We start from the raw sequence: 20,852 nt of genomic DNA, 5'->3' as shown, positions 1-20,852 counted from the left end.
AAGGGCAAGCTCAGGCCATGTGCCCAATTTGGAGACCCAGAAGTTTAAGGGGGCATAGCCGTCGTTCAGTACGTGTAGGGGTGTGCTCACATACTGCTCCACCATGTTGCTGAAATGCTGCCTCCTGCTAAAACGTTCCATATCAGCAGGTGGTGCTGTTTGTTGTGGCGTGCTGACAAAGCTTTTCCACATTTCGGCCATGCTAACCCTGCCTTCTGAGGTGCTGGCGGTGCCCCTGCTGCGTTGGCGACCTCTTCCTCCTCCTCTGCCTTCGCCTTGTGCTTCCACTGTGCCCTCGCTGCCAGGTGGGAATTGCACCAGCAGCGCCTCTACCAGCTTGCGCTTGTACTCGCGCATCTTGCGATCACGCTCCAGTGAGGGAATTGAGGACGGTACATTGTCCTTGTAACGGGGATCCAGCAGCGTGGCCACCCAGTAATCGGCACCTGTTAAAATGTGTGAAACACGCCGGTCGTTGTGGAGACACTGCAGCATGTAATCGCTCATGTGTGCCAGGCTGTCCAGAGGCAACGAAAAGCTGTCCTCTGTGGGAGGTGTATCATCTGTGTCCTCTGTATCCCCCCAGCCACGCACCAGTGATGGCCATGAGCTGGTCTGGATGCCATCCTGCTGTGAACATGGTTCCTCCTCCTCCTCCTCCATGTCTTCCTCCTCCTCATTCTCCACCGCGTCATCCTCCAGAACTGTGCCCTTGCTGGACAATTGTGTACCTGGCCTTTGTTGGTGCACAAACCCACCCTCGGCGCCACTTGTGAATGCCTGCCTTGAAAGCCTTGGTAATGATCCCGATTCCTCCTCCTCCTGTGCCACATCCTCTTCCATCATCGCCCGTAGCGTTTTTTCAAGGAGGCCTAGAACTGGGATAATCACGCTGAGAGCGGCGTCATCGGCACTGGCCATGTTGGTGGAGTACTCGAAACAGCGCAACAAGGCACACAGGTCTCGCATGGAGGCCCAGTTGTTGGTGGTGAAGTGGTTCTGTTCCGCAGAGCGACTCACGCGTGCGTGCTGCAGCTGAAACTCCACTATCGCCTGCTGCTGCTCGCACAGTCTGGCCAGCATGTGCAAGGTGGAGTTGCACCTTGTGGGCACATCACATATGAGGCGGTGAGCGGGAAGGCCGAAGTTACGCTGCAGCGCTGCCAGCAGGGTGACAACGCCAAAAGTGCGCACAGACGGCCCGCACTTTCTGCAGCAGCTGTGGCATATTGGGGTAAGTTTTCAGGAAACTCTGCACCACCAAATTCGGCACATGTGCCAGGCAAGGGATGTGCGTCAAACCGGCTAGGCCCAGAGCTGCTACGAGATTTCGCCCGTTATCGCACACCACCAGGCCTGGCTTGAGGCTCACTGACGCCAACCACTCATCGGTCTGTTGTTCAATGTCCCCCCACAACTCCTGCGCGGTGTGTGTGGTTTTTCCCCCAAACAGGAAAGTTTTAAAACCGCCTGCTGGCGTTTACCCATGGCTGTGCTGAAGTTGGTGGTGAATTTGTTACGCTGACTGGATGAGGAGGCGGTAGAGGATGAGGAAGCGGAGTAGGAGGAGTTAGGAACAGGAGGCAAACTGAAGCGCCCTGCAATCCTCGGTGGTGGAAGGACATGCGCCAAACTGCTATCCGCAGTACTTGACCGTGCTTACTGGTCCACGTATCCGTAGTTGGGTGGACCTTGCCACAGATGGCGTTGCGCAGTGCACACCTGATTTTGTCCCCCACTTTGTTGTGCAGGGAAGGGATGGCTCGCCCGGAAAAGTAGTGGCGGCTGGGCACGACGTACTGTGGGACAGCCAATGCCATCAGGCTTTTAAAACTGCGTCTCCACCAGACGGAATGACAGCATTTCAAATGCCAGTAATTTTGAAATGCTGGCATTCAGGGCCAGGGATCGCGGGTGGGTAGGGGGGTACTTCCTCTTCCGCTCCAGTGTTTGGGAGATAGAGAACTGAATGCTTCCATGGGACATTGTGAAGATGTTTGGGGACCCAGGTGGTAATGTTGCTTGCCGGTCCTCTAATTGAGGGGTGGCACTGTCACTACAGAGGTGGATGAAGAGGCCGAGAGGCCCGAGACTGATGCAGAAGAGGAAGCAGGAGGAGCCAGAGACTTTTTTCTTGGTTTTTGAGGTGTCTACTCCACTGCAGCTCGTGCTTTGCACTTGGATGCCTGGTCATGCAGGTTGTGCTCAGGTTGAGAACGTTTATGCCTCGCTTCAGGCTCTGATTGCACAACGTGCAAACCACTCGTGTCTTGTCATCAGCACAGTGTGTGAAGAACTGCCATGCTAGGGAACTCCTTGGACCTGGCTTTGGTGTGCTCGGTCCCTTGCTGCGTTGGGCAGTAGCAGGCGTACTGTCTAGGGGGCGGACGCTCTGCTTTGGCATCCTGCTCCCTCTTCTGCTGTGCTGGTGGCTCTGTGCGACTACTGCCTCTTCCTCCGAACTACATGGGTCACCTGCATGAGGTTGATTCCATGTCGGGTCGAGGACCTCATCGTCCTCCACATCATCTTCCACCCAGTCTTCACCACTGCCCTCCTTGTCGGTCTGCACAATTGCAAAAGCACCAGCAGTTGACAACTGTGTTTCATCATCATCCAAGACGTGCTGTGATGGTCCCCCCATGTACTCATCTTGAAATGTAAGTGGTTGGGCATCGGTGCACTCAATCTCTTCCACTTCTGGGGCTGGTCTAGGTGGATGGTCCTGGGAACACATGCTAACAGACTCATCAAAAAGAAGAAGAGACTGCTGCATGATTTGGGGCTCAGACTGCTTGGCTGATTTGCAAGGGGGTGAGGTGAAAGACTGATGGTGGACATCGGCTGCAGGCGCCAACTCTGAACTTTCAGCACAAGACTGGTTGGAAAACAATGTGAAGGAACTGGAGGCACTGTCAGCAACCCAATCTACTACCGCCTGTTCTGCTCCTGGCCCTGACATTCGTAGAGCTGGATTAGGCCCGACCAAATACCGCTGCAGGCTCTGTCGGCTACTCGCGCCTGAGAAAGGTGTTTCACTTGTGCGTGTAGCTGGCACAGATCGACCACGTCTTCTCCCTGTAACAGGAGCTCCACCAGCAGCACCACGACCGCGACCACGTCCCTTATTTGACGTTTTCCTCATATTTATCAAATGTAGGATCTTGCCCTAAATGGGTGTTTTTTAAATACAACAATAGTGTAATATGGTGTAATATGCAGAGATTCACCCAAATATTTCTCTCCCTATAGCGAGAAGCAGGAACCTAGCCCTAAACAATGTACTGCACAGACAGTATATCACAGGGGACAGGTGAAGTGCTGGTGAAATAGGCAGAGATTCACCTATATAATTCTTTCCCCATAGCAAGAAGCAGGAACCTAGCCCTAAACAATGTACTGGACACACACAGTATATCACAGGTGCAGTGCTGGTGAAATATACAGAGAGTCACCTATATATTGCTGTCCCTATAGCAAATAGCTGGAACCTCTCCCTAAACTATAAGATGCAGATCTCACAGAAATAAACAGTGCTTGTGTAGATTTCTGAAGCAGGATACACCTATCTTACACTGTCCCTCAATCAGCAGCAGCCTCTCCCTACACTAGCTAATGCAGAGTGATGACTGTGCTGTGTGCCTCTATCTGATATAGAGGCTGGTCACATGCTGCACTGGCCAATCACAGCCATGCCATTAGTAGGCATGGTTAGTAAAACAAATGGCGATTGGCTGCGGTGCAGCGTGCCATAAAATAGCCGAACTCCGGACTTTTTCCAATTATTCGGGTTCGAGAACAAAAAAAAAAACAAAGTCCGTACCGAACCCGAACTTTACAGTTCGGGTTCGCTCAACCCTAGTCAGGAGGTTCCTTTCAGCCAGATCTAGACATGCTCCCACGGTCATCAAACATGTGCCTCCTTGGGATCTGTCATTAGTGTTAAATGCTCTAGCAAGGGCTCCTTTTAAGCCTTTGAATTGGGCTTCCCTGAAATTAACTTCCTTGAAGATTTCCTTTCTTTTGGCTATTACGTCAGGGAGAAGGATTTCTGATCTGCAGTCCCTTTCCTGTAAAGACCCATTCCTGAGGATTCTAGAGGAGGGCAGGGTAGTGATTAGGCCTGATCCTTTCTATTTGCCCAAATTATCTTCAAACTTTCATAGGTCCCAGGAAGTAGTCATTCCTAGTTTCTGTACCTCTCCCAAGAATGCGGAGGAGGAAAGATTTAGGGCCAGATTCACAGAAGAGATACGACGGCGTATCTCCTGATACACCGTCGTATCTCTGAGAGTATCTATGCGACTGATTCATAGAATCAGTTACGCATAGATATCCCTTAGATCTGACAGGCGTAAGGCTCTTACGCTGTCGGATCTTAAATGCAATTTTTTTTCCCGCCGCTAGGTGTCGCCTCGTCGTTTTCCCCATCGCCTATGCAAATTGGCTATTTACACTGATTCCTGAACGTACATGCGGACGACGCAGTGAATTTACGACGTTTCCGTAAGCGTAAACTTGCCCCTGCTATATGAGGGGCAAGTTTACGAAGGTCCGTTGTATGCCATGTTAAGTATGGCGTCGGGTCAGCGTCGTCTTTTTCCGTCGTTTTCGTAAGTCGTTTGCAAATACGACTTTACGTCAATGACGCTCACGTCGGCGTTTTCCGTCGTGAGCTGGAGCATGCGCACTGGGCTATTTTTATGCCCGGCGCATGCGCAGTTCGATCGTCGCTGGGGCGTGCTTAATTTAAATACAAGCCGCCCCCTTTGAATTACGCGGCCTTACGCCGGGCCATTTACACTATGCCGCCGCAAATTACGAAGCAAGTGCTTGGAGAATACGGCACTTGCTCCAGTAATTTGCGGCGGCGGCGTAGTGTAAATGGCTTACACTACGCAAACGCCGATTCTATGAGAATCTGGCCCTATGTCTTTTTTAGACGTAGAGAGATGGCTTCTGCTTTACCTAGACAAATCAGTAGGTTTATGAGTTTTTCCCAGCTGTTAGTATTGTTCAGTGGCCCCAAGAAGGGGTCCAAAGCGTCTTAAAGCTCTATTGCTAGGTGGATTAGGGAAGCTGTTTGTAAAGCATTCAAAGCATCAGGTCACAACCCTCCTTCGAGAATTAGGGCTAATTTACGAGACCCATGGAAATTTCTAAAGCTGCCGTCTGGTCCTCCTCATGCATTTTGCAAAACATTATAGAGTTCAGATGCTTTCCAGCCAGGACCTCTCCTTTGGTAAGAAAGTGCTTCAGGCTGTCGTCCCTCCCTAAGGTATATAATCTTGCTTATTCTCTCAAGTAGCTGTCCTGGAAGGTGAGGGGGGGGAAAGCCCTGTTAGACTTACCGGTAACGGTATTTCCAGGAACCTTCCAGGACAGTGTCTATATTCCCATACTATTCTACTTTTTTACTGGTCGACCTTGTTCACCTGGTGGTGGTGTGTTTTTCCTCTGCCGAGTGCACTTTTGGTGGAGGTTTACTTGATCTTCTAAACAACCGAGGGTCGGAGGAAAGGGAGGGGCCTTTTAAATTGTATCTGATTTGTGTTTCCTGTAGAGGGCAGAGCCAATCATCTCTTAAGTAGCTGTCCTGGAAGGTTCCTGGAAATACCGTTACCGGTAAGTCTCTAACAGGTGTTTTCATTATAGATGGTCAGCATTGAGACCTGCCTAGATAATTCATTCAAATTATGTCCTACTAGATGGGTTGTCTTGTAAATCTAAATGAGATAACCCAATTTTTAGGGGATGTTTAAAGCAGTATTACACCCAAAAACAAACATATTGCACCTTACCAATTGTTAGATGTGATGGCTGCATTAGTTTCCATATTAGTTAGGCTTGCTTTCTTCTGTTTTGTATATTCTATTTATATCTTATCTGGCCAGTAAGTGTGGCATTTCAACAGAAAAACTCTTCCGATTACAGGTCTGAGACAGACCATTTAACACTGGCAGGGGTACTTGCAATGCTCAGCTTTTATTTTTGTAAAACCATTATCCCAAAAGTGAAAGAGTTTGCTGTAACCCACTATAAAATATTAGCTGGAGTTCGGATTCAGTTTTGTTACTTTTTTTTTTAATCTGCTAGTACTTATAACCGCTGTGCTTCAGCATCCAGAGGGGTGTCTTTTTATAATGCAGAAGGTGTGTTAATGGCCAGATCGGGAGAAAATAGAGATGAAAAAGCCTTAAAAACATACATATAATATAATAAATATATATATATTAGTGCTGTGCGTTAAACGCGATATTAACGGCGTTAACGCAAACCCATGTTAACGCCGTCAATTTTTTTATCGCGCGATTAACGCTCGGGGTGGACGTGCAGAGTGTGCAGCGGCGCGGCTTACCTTCTCGCTGGATTCACAGGCAAGTTACTCACCTTGTCCCTGGATCCAGCGATGCAACCCCGCTGTGTGATCGAGCGGGTCCTCCTCGCTCGATTCACAGTGTCTGTGTGCCGCCGATCTCCGTTCCCTGCGACGTTACGACGCATGGGAGGGGAGAACGGCGCCAAATTCAAAAAAGTAAACAAACACAATACACACAGTATACTGTAATCTTATAGATTACAGTACTGTATGTAAAAAATACACACCCCCCTTGTCCCTAGTGGTCTGCCCAGTGTCCTACATGTACTTTTATAAAATAAAAACTATTCTTTCTGCCTAAAACCTGTAGATTGTCCAAAAGTGTCCCTTTATGTCAAAAATGGTTTTAGATCAGCTAGAAAACAGCGATCAAAATTTATGACGAATTAATCGTGAGTTATCTATGACATTAATGCGATTAATCGCGATTAAAAATTTTAATCGTTTGACAGCACTTATTATACATAACAAAAAAGTGTTAAACAACTGAAAATATATTTCATATTCTAGGTTCTTCAAAGTAGCCACCTTTTGCAGCAGACACATCTCTAGAACTGTTAGAGGAGACTGTGTGAATCAGGCCTTCATGGTAAAATATCTGCTAGGAAACCCCTGCTAAAAGGCAACAAGCAGAAGAGACTTGTTTGGGCTAAAGAACACAAGGAATGGACATTAGACCAGTGGAAATCTGTGCTTTGGTCTGATGAGTCCAAACTTGAGATCTTTGGTTCCAACCCCCGTGTCTTTGTGCGACGCAGAAAAGGTGAACGGATGAACTCTACATGCCTGGTTCCCACCATGAAGCATGGAGGAGGAGGTGTGGGGGTGCTTTGCTGGTGACACTGTTGGGGATTTATTCCAAATTGAGGGCATACTAAACCAGCATGGCTACCACAGCATCTTGCAGCGGCATGCTGTTCCATCCGGTTTGCGTTTAGTTGGACCATCATTTATTTTTTCAACAGGACAATGACCCCAAACACACCTCCAGACTGTGTAAGGGTTATTTGACCAAGAAGGAGAGTGATGGGGTGCTGCGCCAGGTGAAGCTCATCAAGAGAATGCCAAGAGTGTGCAAAGCAGTAATAAAGCAAAAGGTGGCTACTTTTGAAGAACCTAGAATATGAAATATATTTTCAGTTGTTTCACACTTTTTTTTTTTTTTTTTTATGTATAATTTCCACATGTGTTAATTCATAGTTTTGATGCCTTCAGTGTGAATCTACAATTTTCATAGTCATGAGAATAAAGAAAACTCTTTGAATGAGAAGGTGTGTCCAAACTTTTGGACTTTTGGTCTGTACTGTGTGTGTGTGTGTTAGATATCTCTCTCCTATATATATATATATAAAATCTCCACTACATCTAATGATTGGTAAGCTGCAATGTAATAGTACATGGACCCAACATCAGTTAAATTTTATCATGGGTAATGTAGAGGTAAACCCTCAGTTTGGATGCACCCCCTTGTCTTGTCTTTACTTGCCCTTGGGTAATAAATGCCCCCTCTGAAACAAATTATGTGGCACCATTCTTCCCACTGATCATCCCAACAAAGGGGCACTACCAACCAAGGGGCACTCTTACCTCCTGCTGACACTATTGATTGGGAACTATAGTTGTAATGGGCCTTATTTGTACTACAGTTGGAGCAGTCTTAAACAGTGGACATGAGAATCTGTGAATCCACATTACCCATTCATGTAATATAGAGAGTTTAGTTACAATATGCCAAATAGCCTGTTTGTTAAAACTGTATTTATTTTTTTAGAGCACAGCGTCTGAAGTTCAGATTAAATCTTTATGAGCTGAAAGAAGGGCGCCAGATAAAACCCAAAACTTTTAAAAGCATGGTGGCTAACTTGCTATATGAGAGAAGGTAAGAGATGAATGAGTATTTAACTTGTATTTGAAGACTATTTGAATGGCAGTGGCAAAAAATAGCACATGAAAACTGCCTCCCATTCAAGCGGGTGCTTTTGACATTGGGGCTGTGTGCTTGCGGGATGGTAGAGAAAGTCCTAAATATTTGGAGGGCTGTATAGCGCTTCAAAAACACCCCTATCCATTGAAATGAATGGGCAGCACTTCCAAAGTTCTTTGAAAGAGCCGCAGAACGGGTCTTTTTTAGTTTTGGGTGAGACCCGCTAGCGCCCAAAACACACCGCAAAAATGAACGCCGCTTTTAGCTGCTGTTTTAGCAGTGCTTCAGTGTGAAAAGGGTCTTGGAGAGTAAGGTTTTGCTAGAATCTTGCATGCAACACATCCAACAATGTGCCCTTTTTACAAGTGTTTTGCTTAAAGCATATCTAAACTTTTGAACAAAAAATGTATATACTGATGCTAACCAACTCTTAGATGGTGTTGCTTCGTTTTGTGTGTTTTTATTTTTTTATTTTCCCTTTTCGTCCATGGACGGACACGGCCTTCACAAGTCTTGACATATGGGTTATGTTCCTGTTCATAAAGGAGGACTAGGTAGAACATGTTAGATATTTAAATACATGTTACTTTAACAGAGTTGAACAGCCCCGCCCAGGGTCCACACATGACTGGGCTGTTGTGTTGTCTCAACTCACAGTGGAGTGGGCCGACGGCTACTCCAATGCGGTTGTATGCCTGTCAGGAATATGCCTGCGGGTCCACACATGGATGGGTAAGTACAGTTCTTCCTGCCTTGGAGGGTCGGTACGGCTGGGCATTCCTGGGCTTAGGGGGTTCTCCTATTCTCCCTTTCCCTGCTCTGTCACTTTTCCTTCTGCTGCTCTACCTCTGTTACCGTGGCGGATCTGTGGGGGGGGGGCTTCGTTTTCCACCGGGGGACTCTGGGGTGTCTGGGGCCCATTTTTATCTGTGGGGGTGTGCTTTGGGGCTTCCCTGAGTCATTCGGCCTTATCATCCACATTGCGGCGTTTCGCCGGCATTTTTTTAAAAATTTTTGCAGTGTATTACAATGGGAATTTCCCATTGGCGGCCATTTTGTCGTAGTCGCACTATGGCACAGCTTGTTATTGCGGTCGTCCATTTTATTGTGGTCGCGCCCTGTTGAGGCGTCTGGCGGCCATTTTGTGTGGGATTTTGGCCTCTAGTGCTGCCTTCTGAACGGCGCGCAGCACAATTCTCCTAACAGATCTATTACTCAGTTTTTCCTCACAGCTTTTGCCTCACAACACACGCAGAGGGCGGGTAGCGGTGCTGAACAGTCTCTTGCTGAGTTGGTGAGTCCCCTGGGTAACCCCCCCGGTCAGAGCAGCAAGGAGGGTGGGACTTTCAGGTCTTGAATAGGTCCCTGAGAGCTGTCTATGTAATGGAGTCAGTATCTGGTCCTTCTTCCCCAAACAAGCCAGAGGTGGCAGCCGGTGCTCCTGCACCTGCGGTTCCCATGGACACTTTGTTGGCAGTCCTGGAAACATTTGTTGCCAGGGTGGAAGTGGCATGCTCCCCCCTCCCCCCGCCATCTCCTTGGGAATGCTCTGACTCAGACCCGGGTTCGGCTGCGGCGCAGGACCCCGGTTCTGGGTTGTCAGAGGATGTGGACCAGGACCTTCCTTGTGAGGAAGACCCCTCGCCTGGGTCAGTGCAGGACAGGGCACTTGTTAATGTGCTGTGAGGGACTCCCTTAAGCTGGATGGTGCAGCTGAGGCATCCACTGAGGGCTCAGTCTTTTTTGGGTCCCACAAGTCGGACCGCGCTGTAAAGGTTTTTCTCTCCTTTTTTTTTTTTTTTGACAAGTTCATTGATAAGGAATGGGAAAAGCCTCAGAAGTCCTTTGTGGTTCCTCAATCGACAGCCTTTTGAAAAAATGGGCTTCTCTTCCAGTAGTTTACCCCCCAGTGGCCCGGTTAAATAAGGTAACCACTCTCCCTATAAAAGGGACCCCTGCTTTCAAGGACCATAATAGGTCCAAGGCACTGACCCGCTCCATGTTTACCATGCTGGGGTCTGCATTGAGGCCTATTTTGGCTGCAACCTCAGTGTCTCAGACACTCACTGAATGGGCAAAGGTTTTGCACCAGACTGTGGAGGAGCACCAGCTCCCTCCCAAATTTATTAGACTGGCTGACCAGTTGGTCCAGGGCCGTGTATATGTCTGTGATGCAGCCCCCTTGATATCCAGAGCCTCAGTTTCGGCGGTGGTGTTGCGCCCCCTGATTTGGCTGAAATGTTGGTCTGCTGACCAAGCAACCAAATAAAGCCCTGGCAGATTTACCCTTCAAGGTTGGGAGTCTTTTTGGCACCTTTCTGGACGACATTATTAAAGATGTCACTGGAGGTAAGGGCACTCTCTCCTCCCTCAGTCCACCAAGGGGAAGGAGCCGCGCCGTAAGCCGGGTCCTTTTCCCATGCAGAAGCTGTATTTTCGTCAGTCAGGGCCCACGGGTAGACCATCCCAGGCTGACAAAGGCTTAGCTGGGGGACAGAAACATCCCTGGGTGCGTAAGCCGAACAAGCCGGCAACCAAACTTGCCACAGCATAAAGTTTTGCCCCCGCCCGGCTCATGGGTGGGGGGACGGCTTTGCAGGTTCACAGCTCGGTGGACCTCCCTGCTCTTCGAAAAGTGGGTCTGCGAGGTGCTCTCTTTGGGGTACAAGATCGAGTTTCTTTCCTGTCCACCGAACAGATTCTTTCCCTCAAATTTCCCTCTCCTTCCGGCTCGTCGGTCTGCCCTATTGGGGGCAGTGTAAGACTTGCTAAGTTGCGGGGTAATTTTACCCATTCCGCAGGACAAGGGGTTTCAGGGATTTTATTCAAATCTGTTTGTGGTCCCGAAGGACAGGGGCCTTCCAATCTTGGACCTCAAAGCCCTAAATGTCTTTGTGAGAGTACGGAAGTTCCGCATTGAATCCATTCGACTTTCTGGTGCCCTTTGACATCAAGGACGCATACTTGCATGTCCCAATTTGCGCAGGACACCAGAGGTTTCTGCGCTTTGCAATCGGCAAAGACCACTATCAGTTTGTGGCAGTTGCCTTTTGGCCTAGCGTCGGCACCAAGAGTTTTCACCAAGGTGCTCGCACTGATTCTAGCTTTGCTGAGACAGCGAGGTTTTGCCAACGTGGGCTACTTGGAAGATCTTCTGAGAGCAGCTTCTGGCTCAGAATTTAGAGGTAGTTGTGACTATAGCCAGCCAGCCCTCCGAGAATTCGGGTGGGTGTTAAACATCCATAAGTCGGTCCTGGTACAGACTCAGCGTTTGGAATTCTGGGGTTGATTCTGGACTCCGGAGGCGAGAGTCTTTCTTCCCCTGGAAAAATTGCAGACTCTTCAGTCTGCGGTGAAGCTGTTGGCATCCCGCAAATGGTCGTCTCCATTTTTTGCATGCGAGTCCTGGGCCTGATGGTAGCCTCCTTCGAGGCGGTACCGTATGCTCAATGCCACACTCGAGTTTTGCAGAAGGAGATCTTGTCCAAATGGAACAAATCTCTGTTTTCTCTGGATCGCCAGATTCAGGTAAGCCACCTAGTCAGTCTCTCTGAATTGGTGGCTGAGATCCCCGGCTCTTCGGTCCGGGAAGTCATTTCTTCCCTTCCAGTGGACGGTGATTACGACGGACGCCAGCCTCACAGGTTGGGGGGGTGTCTGGGGGGTCTAGTTGGCACAGGGTCGTTGGACTCTAGAGGAATCCCGTCTGTCGATCGATGTCCTGGAACTTCCTGCGATCAGGCTATGCCTCTCTTCGTGGTTGAAAAGGTTGCAGGGTCGCCCAATCAGGATCCAGTCGGACAACGCCACGGCGGAGGCTTATGTCAACCATCAGGGGGGAACACGGAGCTCGGCTGCAGCATCCGAGGTCGCTCACATCCTCAATTACCGGCCGCCGCGATCGTGCGGCGGAGGCGCATGGAGGCGCAGGATCCTGTGTCTCCCTGCGCCCCCGCCGTACGATCGCGGCGGCCGCTAATTGAGGCCGCGGCCTTGTGAAGTCCCAAGCTCTTCGGTGAGCTGGCGCCATCTGGTGGTGGCCATTGGCATTGCAGCAATTATAATGTGTGTCTTTTTTCACTATTTTCACTGCCATTTCCTTCCCTCTAATTAGAACCCCCAAACATTATATATTTTTTTATATTAACACCCTAGAGAATAAAATAGCGATCGTTGCAATACTTTCTGTTTTTTTAATTATCCCAATTTTTTTTTAATTTGTGAAAGATAATGGTACACCGAGTAAATTGATACCCAACATGTCACGCTTCAAAATTGCGTCTGCTCGTTGAATGCCGACAAACTTTTACCCTTTAACCACTTCCCGACCGCCGCATGTAAATGTATGTTCACAGAATGGCACGTACAGGCAAATGGGCGTACATGTACGTCCTTGCCTTCTAGTGGGTGGGGGGTCCGATCGGGACCCCCCCGCTACATGCGGCGGTCGGATTCCCGCGGGGAGCGATCCGGGACGACGGCGCGGCTATTCGTTTATAGCCGCTCCGTCGCGATCGCTCCCCGGAGCTGAAGAACAGGGAGAGCCGTATGTAAACACGGCTTCACTGTGGCGGCGTATCGATCGAGTGATCCTTTTTATAAGGAAGACTCGATCGATGACGTCAGTCCTACAGCCACACCCCCTACAGTTGTAAACACACACTAGGTCAGGGATATGCAATTAGCGGACCTCCAGCTGTTGCAAAACTACAAGTTCCATCATGCCTCTGCCTCTGGGTGTCATGCTTGTGGCTGTCAGTCTTGCTATGCCTCATGGGACTTGTAGTTCAGCAACAGCTGGAGGTCCGCTAATTGCATATCCCTGCACTAGGTGAACCCTAACTCCTACAGCGCCCCCTGTGGTTAACTCCCAAACTGCAACTGTCATTTTCACAATAAACAATGCAATTTAAATGCATTTTTTGCTGTGAAAATGACAATGGTCCCAAAAATGTGTCAAAATTGTCCGAAGTGTCCGCCATAATGTTGCAGTCACGAAAAAAATCGCTGATCGCCGCCATTAGTAGTAAAAAATTTTTTTTTATAAAATGCAATAAAACTATCCCCTATTTTGTAAACGCTATAAATTTTGCGCAAACCAATCGATAAACGCCTATTGCGATTTTTTTTTTTTTTTTTTTTTACCAAAAATAGGTAGAAGAATACATATCGGCCTAAACTGAGGAAACAAAAACATTTTTTATATATGTTTTTGGGGGATATTTATTATAGCAAAAAGTAAAAAATAGATTTTTTTTCACAATTGTCGCTCTATTTTTGTTTATAGCGCAAAAAATAAAAACCGCAGAGGTGATCAAATACCACCAAAAGAAAGCTCTATTTGTGGGGGAAAAAGGACGCCAATTTTGTTTGGGAGCCACGTCGCACGGCCGCGCAATTGTCTGTTAAAGTGACGCAGTGCCGAATCGCAAAACCTGGCCTGGGCATTTAGCTGCCTAAAGGTCCGGGGCTTAAGTGGTTAAAATCTCTATAGGCGGCGTTTAAAAAAAAATCTACAGGTTGCATGTTTTGAGTTAGAGGAGGTCTAGAGCTAGAATTATTGCTCTCGCTCTAACGATCGCGGCGATACCTCACATGTGTTTTGAATACCGTTTACATATGCGGGCGCTACTCACGTATGTGTTCGCTTCTGTGTGCGAGCTCGTCGGGACGGGGCGCATTTTCTGGCTCCTAACTTTTTTAGTTGGCTCCTAGATTCCAAGCAAATTAGTCAAACCCTGTCCTAAGGTGAACGGAAATATGCGTGTCGGCTCTGTCGGCCGTTTACATTCCGGTCGTAGAAAACTGGCAGGCAGACTACCTGAGCTGCCAGATGCTGGACCAGGGGGAATGGTCCTTGCATTTGGAGGTGTTTCAACTCTTTTGCAGGAGGTGGGGCACACCGGACATTGATCTCCTGGCCTCTCGCCTCAACCTCCAAAGTGTTGAGGTTCGTGGCCAGGTCCAGAGATCCCTGGGTAGACGATTTGGTGGCCTCCTGGGGTCAGTATCGACTAATCTATGCCTTTCCCCCACTGAAGTTGCTTCCTCGGCTGCTCTGCAGAGTGGAGGCCGAAGGGATGCCGATGATTCTAATCGCTCCAGATTGGCCCCGGCGTCCTTGGTACGCTGATTTTGTGCACCTGGTGGCGGATGCACCCTGGCGGCTGCCAATGCGGGAGGACCTTCTGTCTCAAGGTCCCATACTTCATCCTGCTTTACAGTCGCTGGCTTTAACAGCATGGCTATTGAAAGCCAGTTTAGGTCTTTCCGACTCGGTCATCTCAACCATGCTGAGGGCACAGAAGTCTTCTTTCAGGAAGATCTACCATCGCACCTGGAAGGCCTACATCTCTGTGCGAAGAGATGGGGTGGCGTCCATGGACGTGTTCGGTTTCCAGGGTCCTGTTGTTTTTACAGCGTGGAGTGGATCAGAAACTTCAGCCTTGGCTGTGTTCTTTCAACGGCCTTTGGCGGCCCATTCCTTGGTGGGTACCTTTGTGCAGGGGGTTAGTCATGTACTTCCCCCTATTAACCACCTCTTCCTCCATGGGATTTGAATTTTGGTGCTCTCTGTTCTTCAGGAACCTCCCTTTGAAATAATTAGAGAGATTCCTGTCTTGACGCTATCTCAGAAGGTGGCCTTTTTAGTGGCCATTACATCTGTCGGACGTGTTTCTGAATTGGTGGCCTTGTATAAGGATAAAAGGCGGTGTTGCGCCCCCAACCTTTCTTTCTTCCGAAGGTGGTTTCGGCCTTTCACCTTAACGAGAACATTGTACTTGTGTCCTCGGCCGGCGCATCCTAGAGAGGTTGCGCTACATACTTTAGACATGGTACGTTCCTTGCGGGTGTACCTGTCTGCTACGGCTCCGTTTCGGAGGTCTGACTCTTTTTGTGTCGATATCTGGTCCAAAAAAGTGCCTGGTGGTCTCGCCGGCCACCATTTCTCCGTGGATCAGGCAGACCGTCGTACAGGCCTATGCTCTTAAGGGGCGAGCGCCCCTCTTTCCGGTCACGGCACATTCAACCAGGGCAATTGGTGCTTCTTGGGCTTTCCGACATTAAGCGTCTATCTCACAGGTGTGTAAGACGGCGACTTGGTCGTCCGTTCATACCTTTTCCAAATTTACAAAGTTGATGTGAGTGTATCTTCAGATGCTTTTGGCCGCAAGGTTTTGAAGGCGTCTGTTTAAAGTTGCAACTCCTTCGTTGAGGAGCTCTGCTTGTTTGGGGTTAAGTTGTTTGTTTTTACTAATACTGTTGCCACCCCTCGTTTTTTGACACTGCCCAAAGGAGGGTAAGGGCCCGCTACATTGCCAAAACTATTGGCCAATTTCTATCCTGAACGTAGATCTTAAAATCTTCACCAAAATCTTCTTGATACACTTAATGAAATTGATCCCTGAACTAGTCCACTCCAACCAAGTGGGTTTTGTACCTGCAATGGAGGCTCAGAACAACACCGCCAAGGTGACTATCCTGATTCTTGCTGCTCGGACACGAGGACCCCTGTGTTGCTCCTCTCGACCGACGCCAAAAAGCCGTTTTGACAGGGACAATTGGCCCTTCCTGATAGAAACTCTTTGGTGCGTTTTGGGATAGCAAATGATGAATTGGGTACATGCCATTTACACTCGCCCATCTGCTCAAGTGAAGGTGAATGGCCACCTCTCCTCATCCTTCAGGATAGCCAACGGGACGAGACGGGTGCCTCCTGTCCCCCTTGATCTTTATCCTGACCCTTGAACCCTTTCTCCGATCCATTAGAGATAATTCCAATATTACAGGCCTTCACTTGCAAAAATTGCGGCGTTTTGCAGATGACCTTTGTGACCAACCCCTTGGTTTCCATCCCAAACCTGCTATTGCAATTGAAGACGTATGGGGCACTATCTTTTCTCCAAATCAGAAATCTGAGGCACTGAATGTCTCCATGCCGGCCTCACTAGCCACACTACTTCAGGCAGGCTTCTTTCAAATGGGGCAACTTCACACATCACGACTTCAGTGATGCATAGTAACAAATCCAAGGTGAACACAGTAGTGCTAGGTGAATAAGGCAGCAGGCGCTGCCAGAGCCAGAAGGCTACAAAACTATACACATGGTTATAGCAAACATATAAACAGTGAAAACGGCATAAGTGTTAATGCAGGAGCAGCAGGCTAAACGCTACTGGAACGCATGTAATAAAGTGCTGGTGCCAAGTGTCCAAACATATAGTTCTTTGCCGGGGAAGGGTTCCAATTTCCTTTAAAGTAGTGCAGATGTCCCCTTACTGCTGTAAGGTAACAGCATAAAACGACTCTATATGGATAAGTGCAGCAACAAAAATTTCAGGCCGTTGGAGGTGGCAATGGTCCTCACACGGAAAGACAAAGGAAAGCACCAATAGCGTAATAACGTAGGAGCAATTTAATGGTATAAAAACAGCTTATACACTAGGTACTCACAAAGGTAGTTTTAAAATACAGCATATAAAAATACTGGCATCACATCCGGTACCTCTTTGAACAGAACTCTTGCGCGCATTCGTCACTCACAAGTGACTTCTTCACTTGTCACTCCTGAAGAAGTCACTTGTGAGTGACGAATGCGCGCAAGAGTCCTGTTCAAAGAGGTACCGGATGTGATGCCAGCGAGTCTGCCACTCGTTTTTTATATGCTGTATTTTAAAACTACCTTTGTGAGTAACTAGTGTATAAGCTGTTTTTATACTATTAAATTGCTCCTACGTTATTCCGCTATTGGTGCTTTCCTTTATCTTTCCGTGTGAGGACCATTGCCACCTCCAACTGCCTGAAATTTCGTTGCTGCACTTGTATAGAGTTTTATGCTGTTACCTTAGAGCAGTAAGGTAAGGCGACATCTGCACTACTTTTAAAGGAAATTGGAACCCTTCCCCGGCAAGCACTATATGTTTGGACACTTGGTTTTGTTTTCCTATCCCTACAGCGCAGCACTATTTTTTTTTTTAATTCATATATTTTGGGTTTTGATACACTTGCAGTGCTGCAGCAGTTTTACCTTTTCTCCCCTTGTTTGTTCACTGTCCCCTTCCCTACTCTCCCATCCCCCCCTCCCTTGCCTTTTAGTTTCCCTTCCACAAGTCCTTTGGTAGCGCGGTAATACCCCTTCTTACCACTTCACACATCAAATACCTGGGAATCCTTTTAGCAAGTAAGGTTGAAGACCTTTTCCCACTCAATTTTCCTCTTCCTTCTGACAGCCATCAAAAAAGACCTTCAGTCCTGGCAGTAGGGATTGCTCTCCTGGTTTGGATGATGTAGCATAGTGAAAATTAAAGCGGGAGTTCACCCAATTCCTTTTTTTTTTTTCTATTTTCCCCTTAGATTCCTGCTCGATGTGTCTAGGGGAATCGGCTATTTGTTTTAAAATATGATCCGTACTTACCCGTTTTCGAGATGCATCTTCTTCCGTCGCTTCCGGGTATGGGTCTTCGGGAGCGGGCGTTCCTTCTTGATTGACAGTCTTCCGAGAGGCTTCCGACGGTCGCATCCATCGCGTCACTCATAGCCGAAAGTCGGTGCGGCTCTATACTGCGCCTGCGCACCGACGTTCGGCTTCTTTCGGAAAATCGTGACGCGATGGATGCGACCGTCGGAAGCCTCTCGGAAGACTGTCAATCAAGAAGGAATGCCCATTCCCGCAGCCCATACCCGAAAGCAACGGAGAGGATGCATCTCGTAAACGGGTAAGTACGGATCATATTTTAAAACAAATAGCCGATTCCCCTAGACAAAACGAGCAGGAATCTAAGGGGAAAATGTGTAAGCTATAGGTGAACCTCCGCTTTAAAATGTATGCCCCAGTTGTTGTATCATCTGCAGGCCCTTCCCATCCGGACCCCGAGTTTATTCGTTAGGGCGGTGAACCACACTGTTGTTACTTTCCTTTGGGCCCAGAAACCCCCACAGCTGGCTGTCTATTCTGAGATTGCCAAATTCCTCTGAAATAGTGGGTACAAGTGAAGCAGATCCTATTGGGCCTTGACGAGGAGGGTAAGGAAGCGTCCTAAAGTAGTATAAAATAAGTAAAGTCCTTTTTTATTGCATTGATTCTACCCAACCAGGACAGAGTATTGCGACCAACTGGAGATGTCTGCCTCTAGTTTTTGGAATAGCTGGGGGTAGTTGGCCTGATAAAGGAGTTCGATTTTGGAGGTTAGTTTGATCCCCAGATACTTGATGGATTTGTTGCTCCAGTTATATCAGAAGTGCTCCCTAATCCTGGTGAGCAGAGTATCCGGAATGTTAATATTGAGCACCTGAGACTTATTAAAGTTGACCAGTAGTCCCGATATTTTCCCAAAGCCATCTAAGAGTCGGCAGATGTTGGAGAGGGATATTGGATGGGATGAGACGAAAATGAGTGTCATCGGTGAATAGCGTTCATTTATGGGACCGAGAGCCACATTTAATGCCGTGAATATCTGGATTGTTTCTAATAGCTATTGATAAAGCCTCTATTGCTATGGCGAAGATCAAGGGTGAAAGTGGACAACCCTGTCTGGTGCCTCTAGAAATATAGAAAGATTCCAAGTAAAATCCCTGCAGACGCACCTGAGCCTCTGGGGTTGAATATAGAGCATGTAGAATGTTGATAAAGGATTCTCCAAATCCCCAGCGCTTCAGAGTGGCTAAGATATATAGGGCCAATAGACAGTCGAAGGCCTTTTGGAGGTCTAGGGAGATTAGACAACCTTGTCGTGGAGAGTCATTATCCCAGTTTGAGTTGAGAAGGGATATGTTGTCAATCGCTCAATGGATTTGGTCTGGGCCCTGTCTCCCAGGGATGAAGCCCACTTGGTCCTTTTTTAACATATAGGCTAAAAAAGAGGATAAGTGGTCTGCAAGGATTTTAGTCAGAATCTTCAGATCATTATTTTTAAGCCATATCGGTCGGTAGTTGCTTACCAAGCTAGGGTCCTTCCCTGGTTTAGGGAGAACAGAAATATAAGCCGAGTTACTCGACTTATCTAGAGGGTCTCCCTTTCATAGAGCGTTGAAGAAGCGAGTCATATAGAATGCAAGTGTTGTGGTTTTGGTTTTTGGTTTTGGTTTTGTAATAAGGGACGGAAATTCCGTCCGGGCCAGGGGCTGAGTGCGACTTTAAGTTTTTAATAACCGCGCATACCTCTTCCGACGATATAGGGGCTTTTAATTTCAGGCGGTGTCTGTCTTCTAATCTGGGGATCTGGATGTTATCAAGAAATTTGTCTAGTAGGAAGAGGAAATATGGACAGCCGCACTCCAAAAAACCTTGATGGTTGTCTTTATTTAAATAAAAAAGGGAAGATGCACTACAAGTCGCAGCACATGATACAGGGGTAAAACTGACGCGTTTCGCACTATTAACTAGTGCTCAATCATAGCTGACAATTATAAAACATCACATCTAATATATAGTAAACTTTCAAAAACATGTGATCAATGCTGGCCCCTAATGGGTCAAATCCAATTAACCAATGGGGTTACCAGATCTAAATCCCTAACCACAATCATCTGTGTATGTGAATAGATCTCAGAGATCACAGAGATTTAACCCCGGAATATCTGGTTCGTTGGAAAGTGTATAATAAAAAACACATAGGATGAATGTTTCTCATATAAAGAAATTTGTCTACCGAGTTTTGGTGTGGGTGATCACCCCCACTATACAGAGATTTGTAGAAGGTTTGGATTTCCTCCATAATACGTTGAGGGTTTTGAGACAATGTGTCACCGTTGATTTTAATTTTGGGGAGAGCAAATGAACAAATTCTCAGTGAGCCTACTCGCAAGCATTGATCCTATTCTATCCCCTTGGCAGTAGAATCGAGCTCTGTTCCAACGCAGCAATTTCTCAGCTTTTGTAGTCAAGGCCAAATTCAGGGCCATGCGAGCAGAGTCGAGATTTTCTGTGGGAACAGAGCTAGGATTTGCTTTGTGTTTTCTTCAAAGAGTTGTAAAATATCGCTCTAATTTTGCTATATCGTTTTTCCTGGCCCTGTGTATCTGGAAGGCTATTTGGATGAGCTTTCCTCTGATCACCGCTTTATGGGCTGCCCAGAGGCATGACTTGTGTAGTGTCTGGGACATCATTCGATTCAAAGTAATGCTTAATGGCGCCTTCTACCTCTCTCACTCTGATCGAGATGAACTCATTAAGTCTCCAGCGGCCGTGTGAACGGCGGCCCGAAGGACGCTGAATAATCGGAGAGATCGAGTGATCCGACCAGAGGGAGTCTCTAATGTATGACTTTGAAGCCAGTGGTACTGCAGCGGTGGGAATGAAAATGTGATTTATCCGAGCAATGGAACTGTGAGGGCTAGAGTAATGGGTGTAATCTCGCATTGTTGGATTGATTTCCCTCCAAATGTCGACAAAGCCATGTTGGAAGAGGAGTTTAGAGATACGTAGACTTTGTTTCATAGGTCTAGTGAGACGGCTGCCCGGATTTGTCTAGGTCCTGGTCATAGGCTATGTTGGAGTCTCCTCCGAGTATTGCCGTACCTTCCAGAAGAGGTGATGGGGTCTTCAACATG

The 20,852-nt window shown here is 47.7% G+C and overlaps 1 protein-coding gene across 1 annotated transcript in view; it reads left to right on the top strand.

Annotated features, from left to right (window-relative positions):
• The window catches only part of PSMB3 (proteasome 20S subunit beta 3), a 169,707-nt gene that overhangs the window by 80,579 nt on the left and 68,276 nt on the right, over positions 1-20,852 (top strand). Inside the window, 1 exon segment of the mRNA XM_040329694.1 lies at positions 8,151-8,258. Within this exon segment, the coding sequence (XP_040185628.1) occupies positions 8,151-8,258 (108 nt within the window).

Source organism: Rana temporaria, chromosome 12, assembly GCF_905171775.1.
Source record: "Rana temporaria chromosome 12, aRanTem1.1, whole genome shotgun sequence".
Lineage (NCBI taxonomy): Eukaryota > Metazoa > Chordata > Amphibia > Anura > Ranidae > Rana > Rana temporaria.
This window is presented reverse-complemented; position numbering and strand designations above follow the sequence as displayed.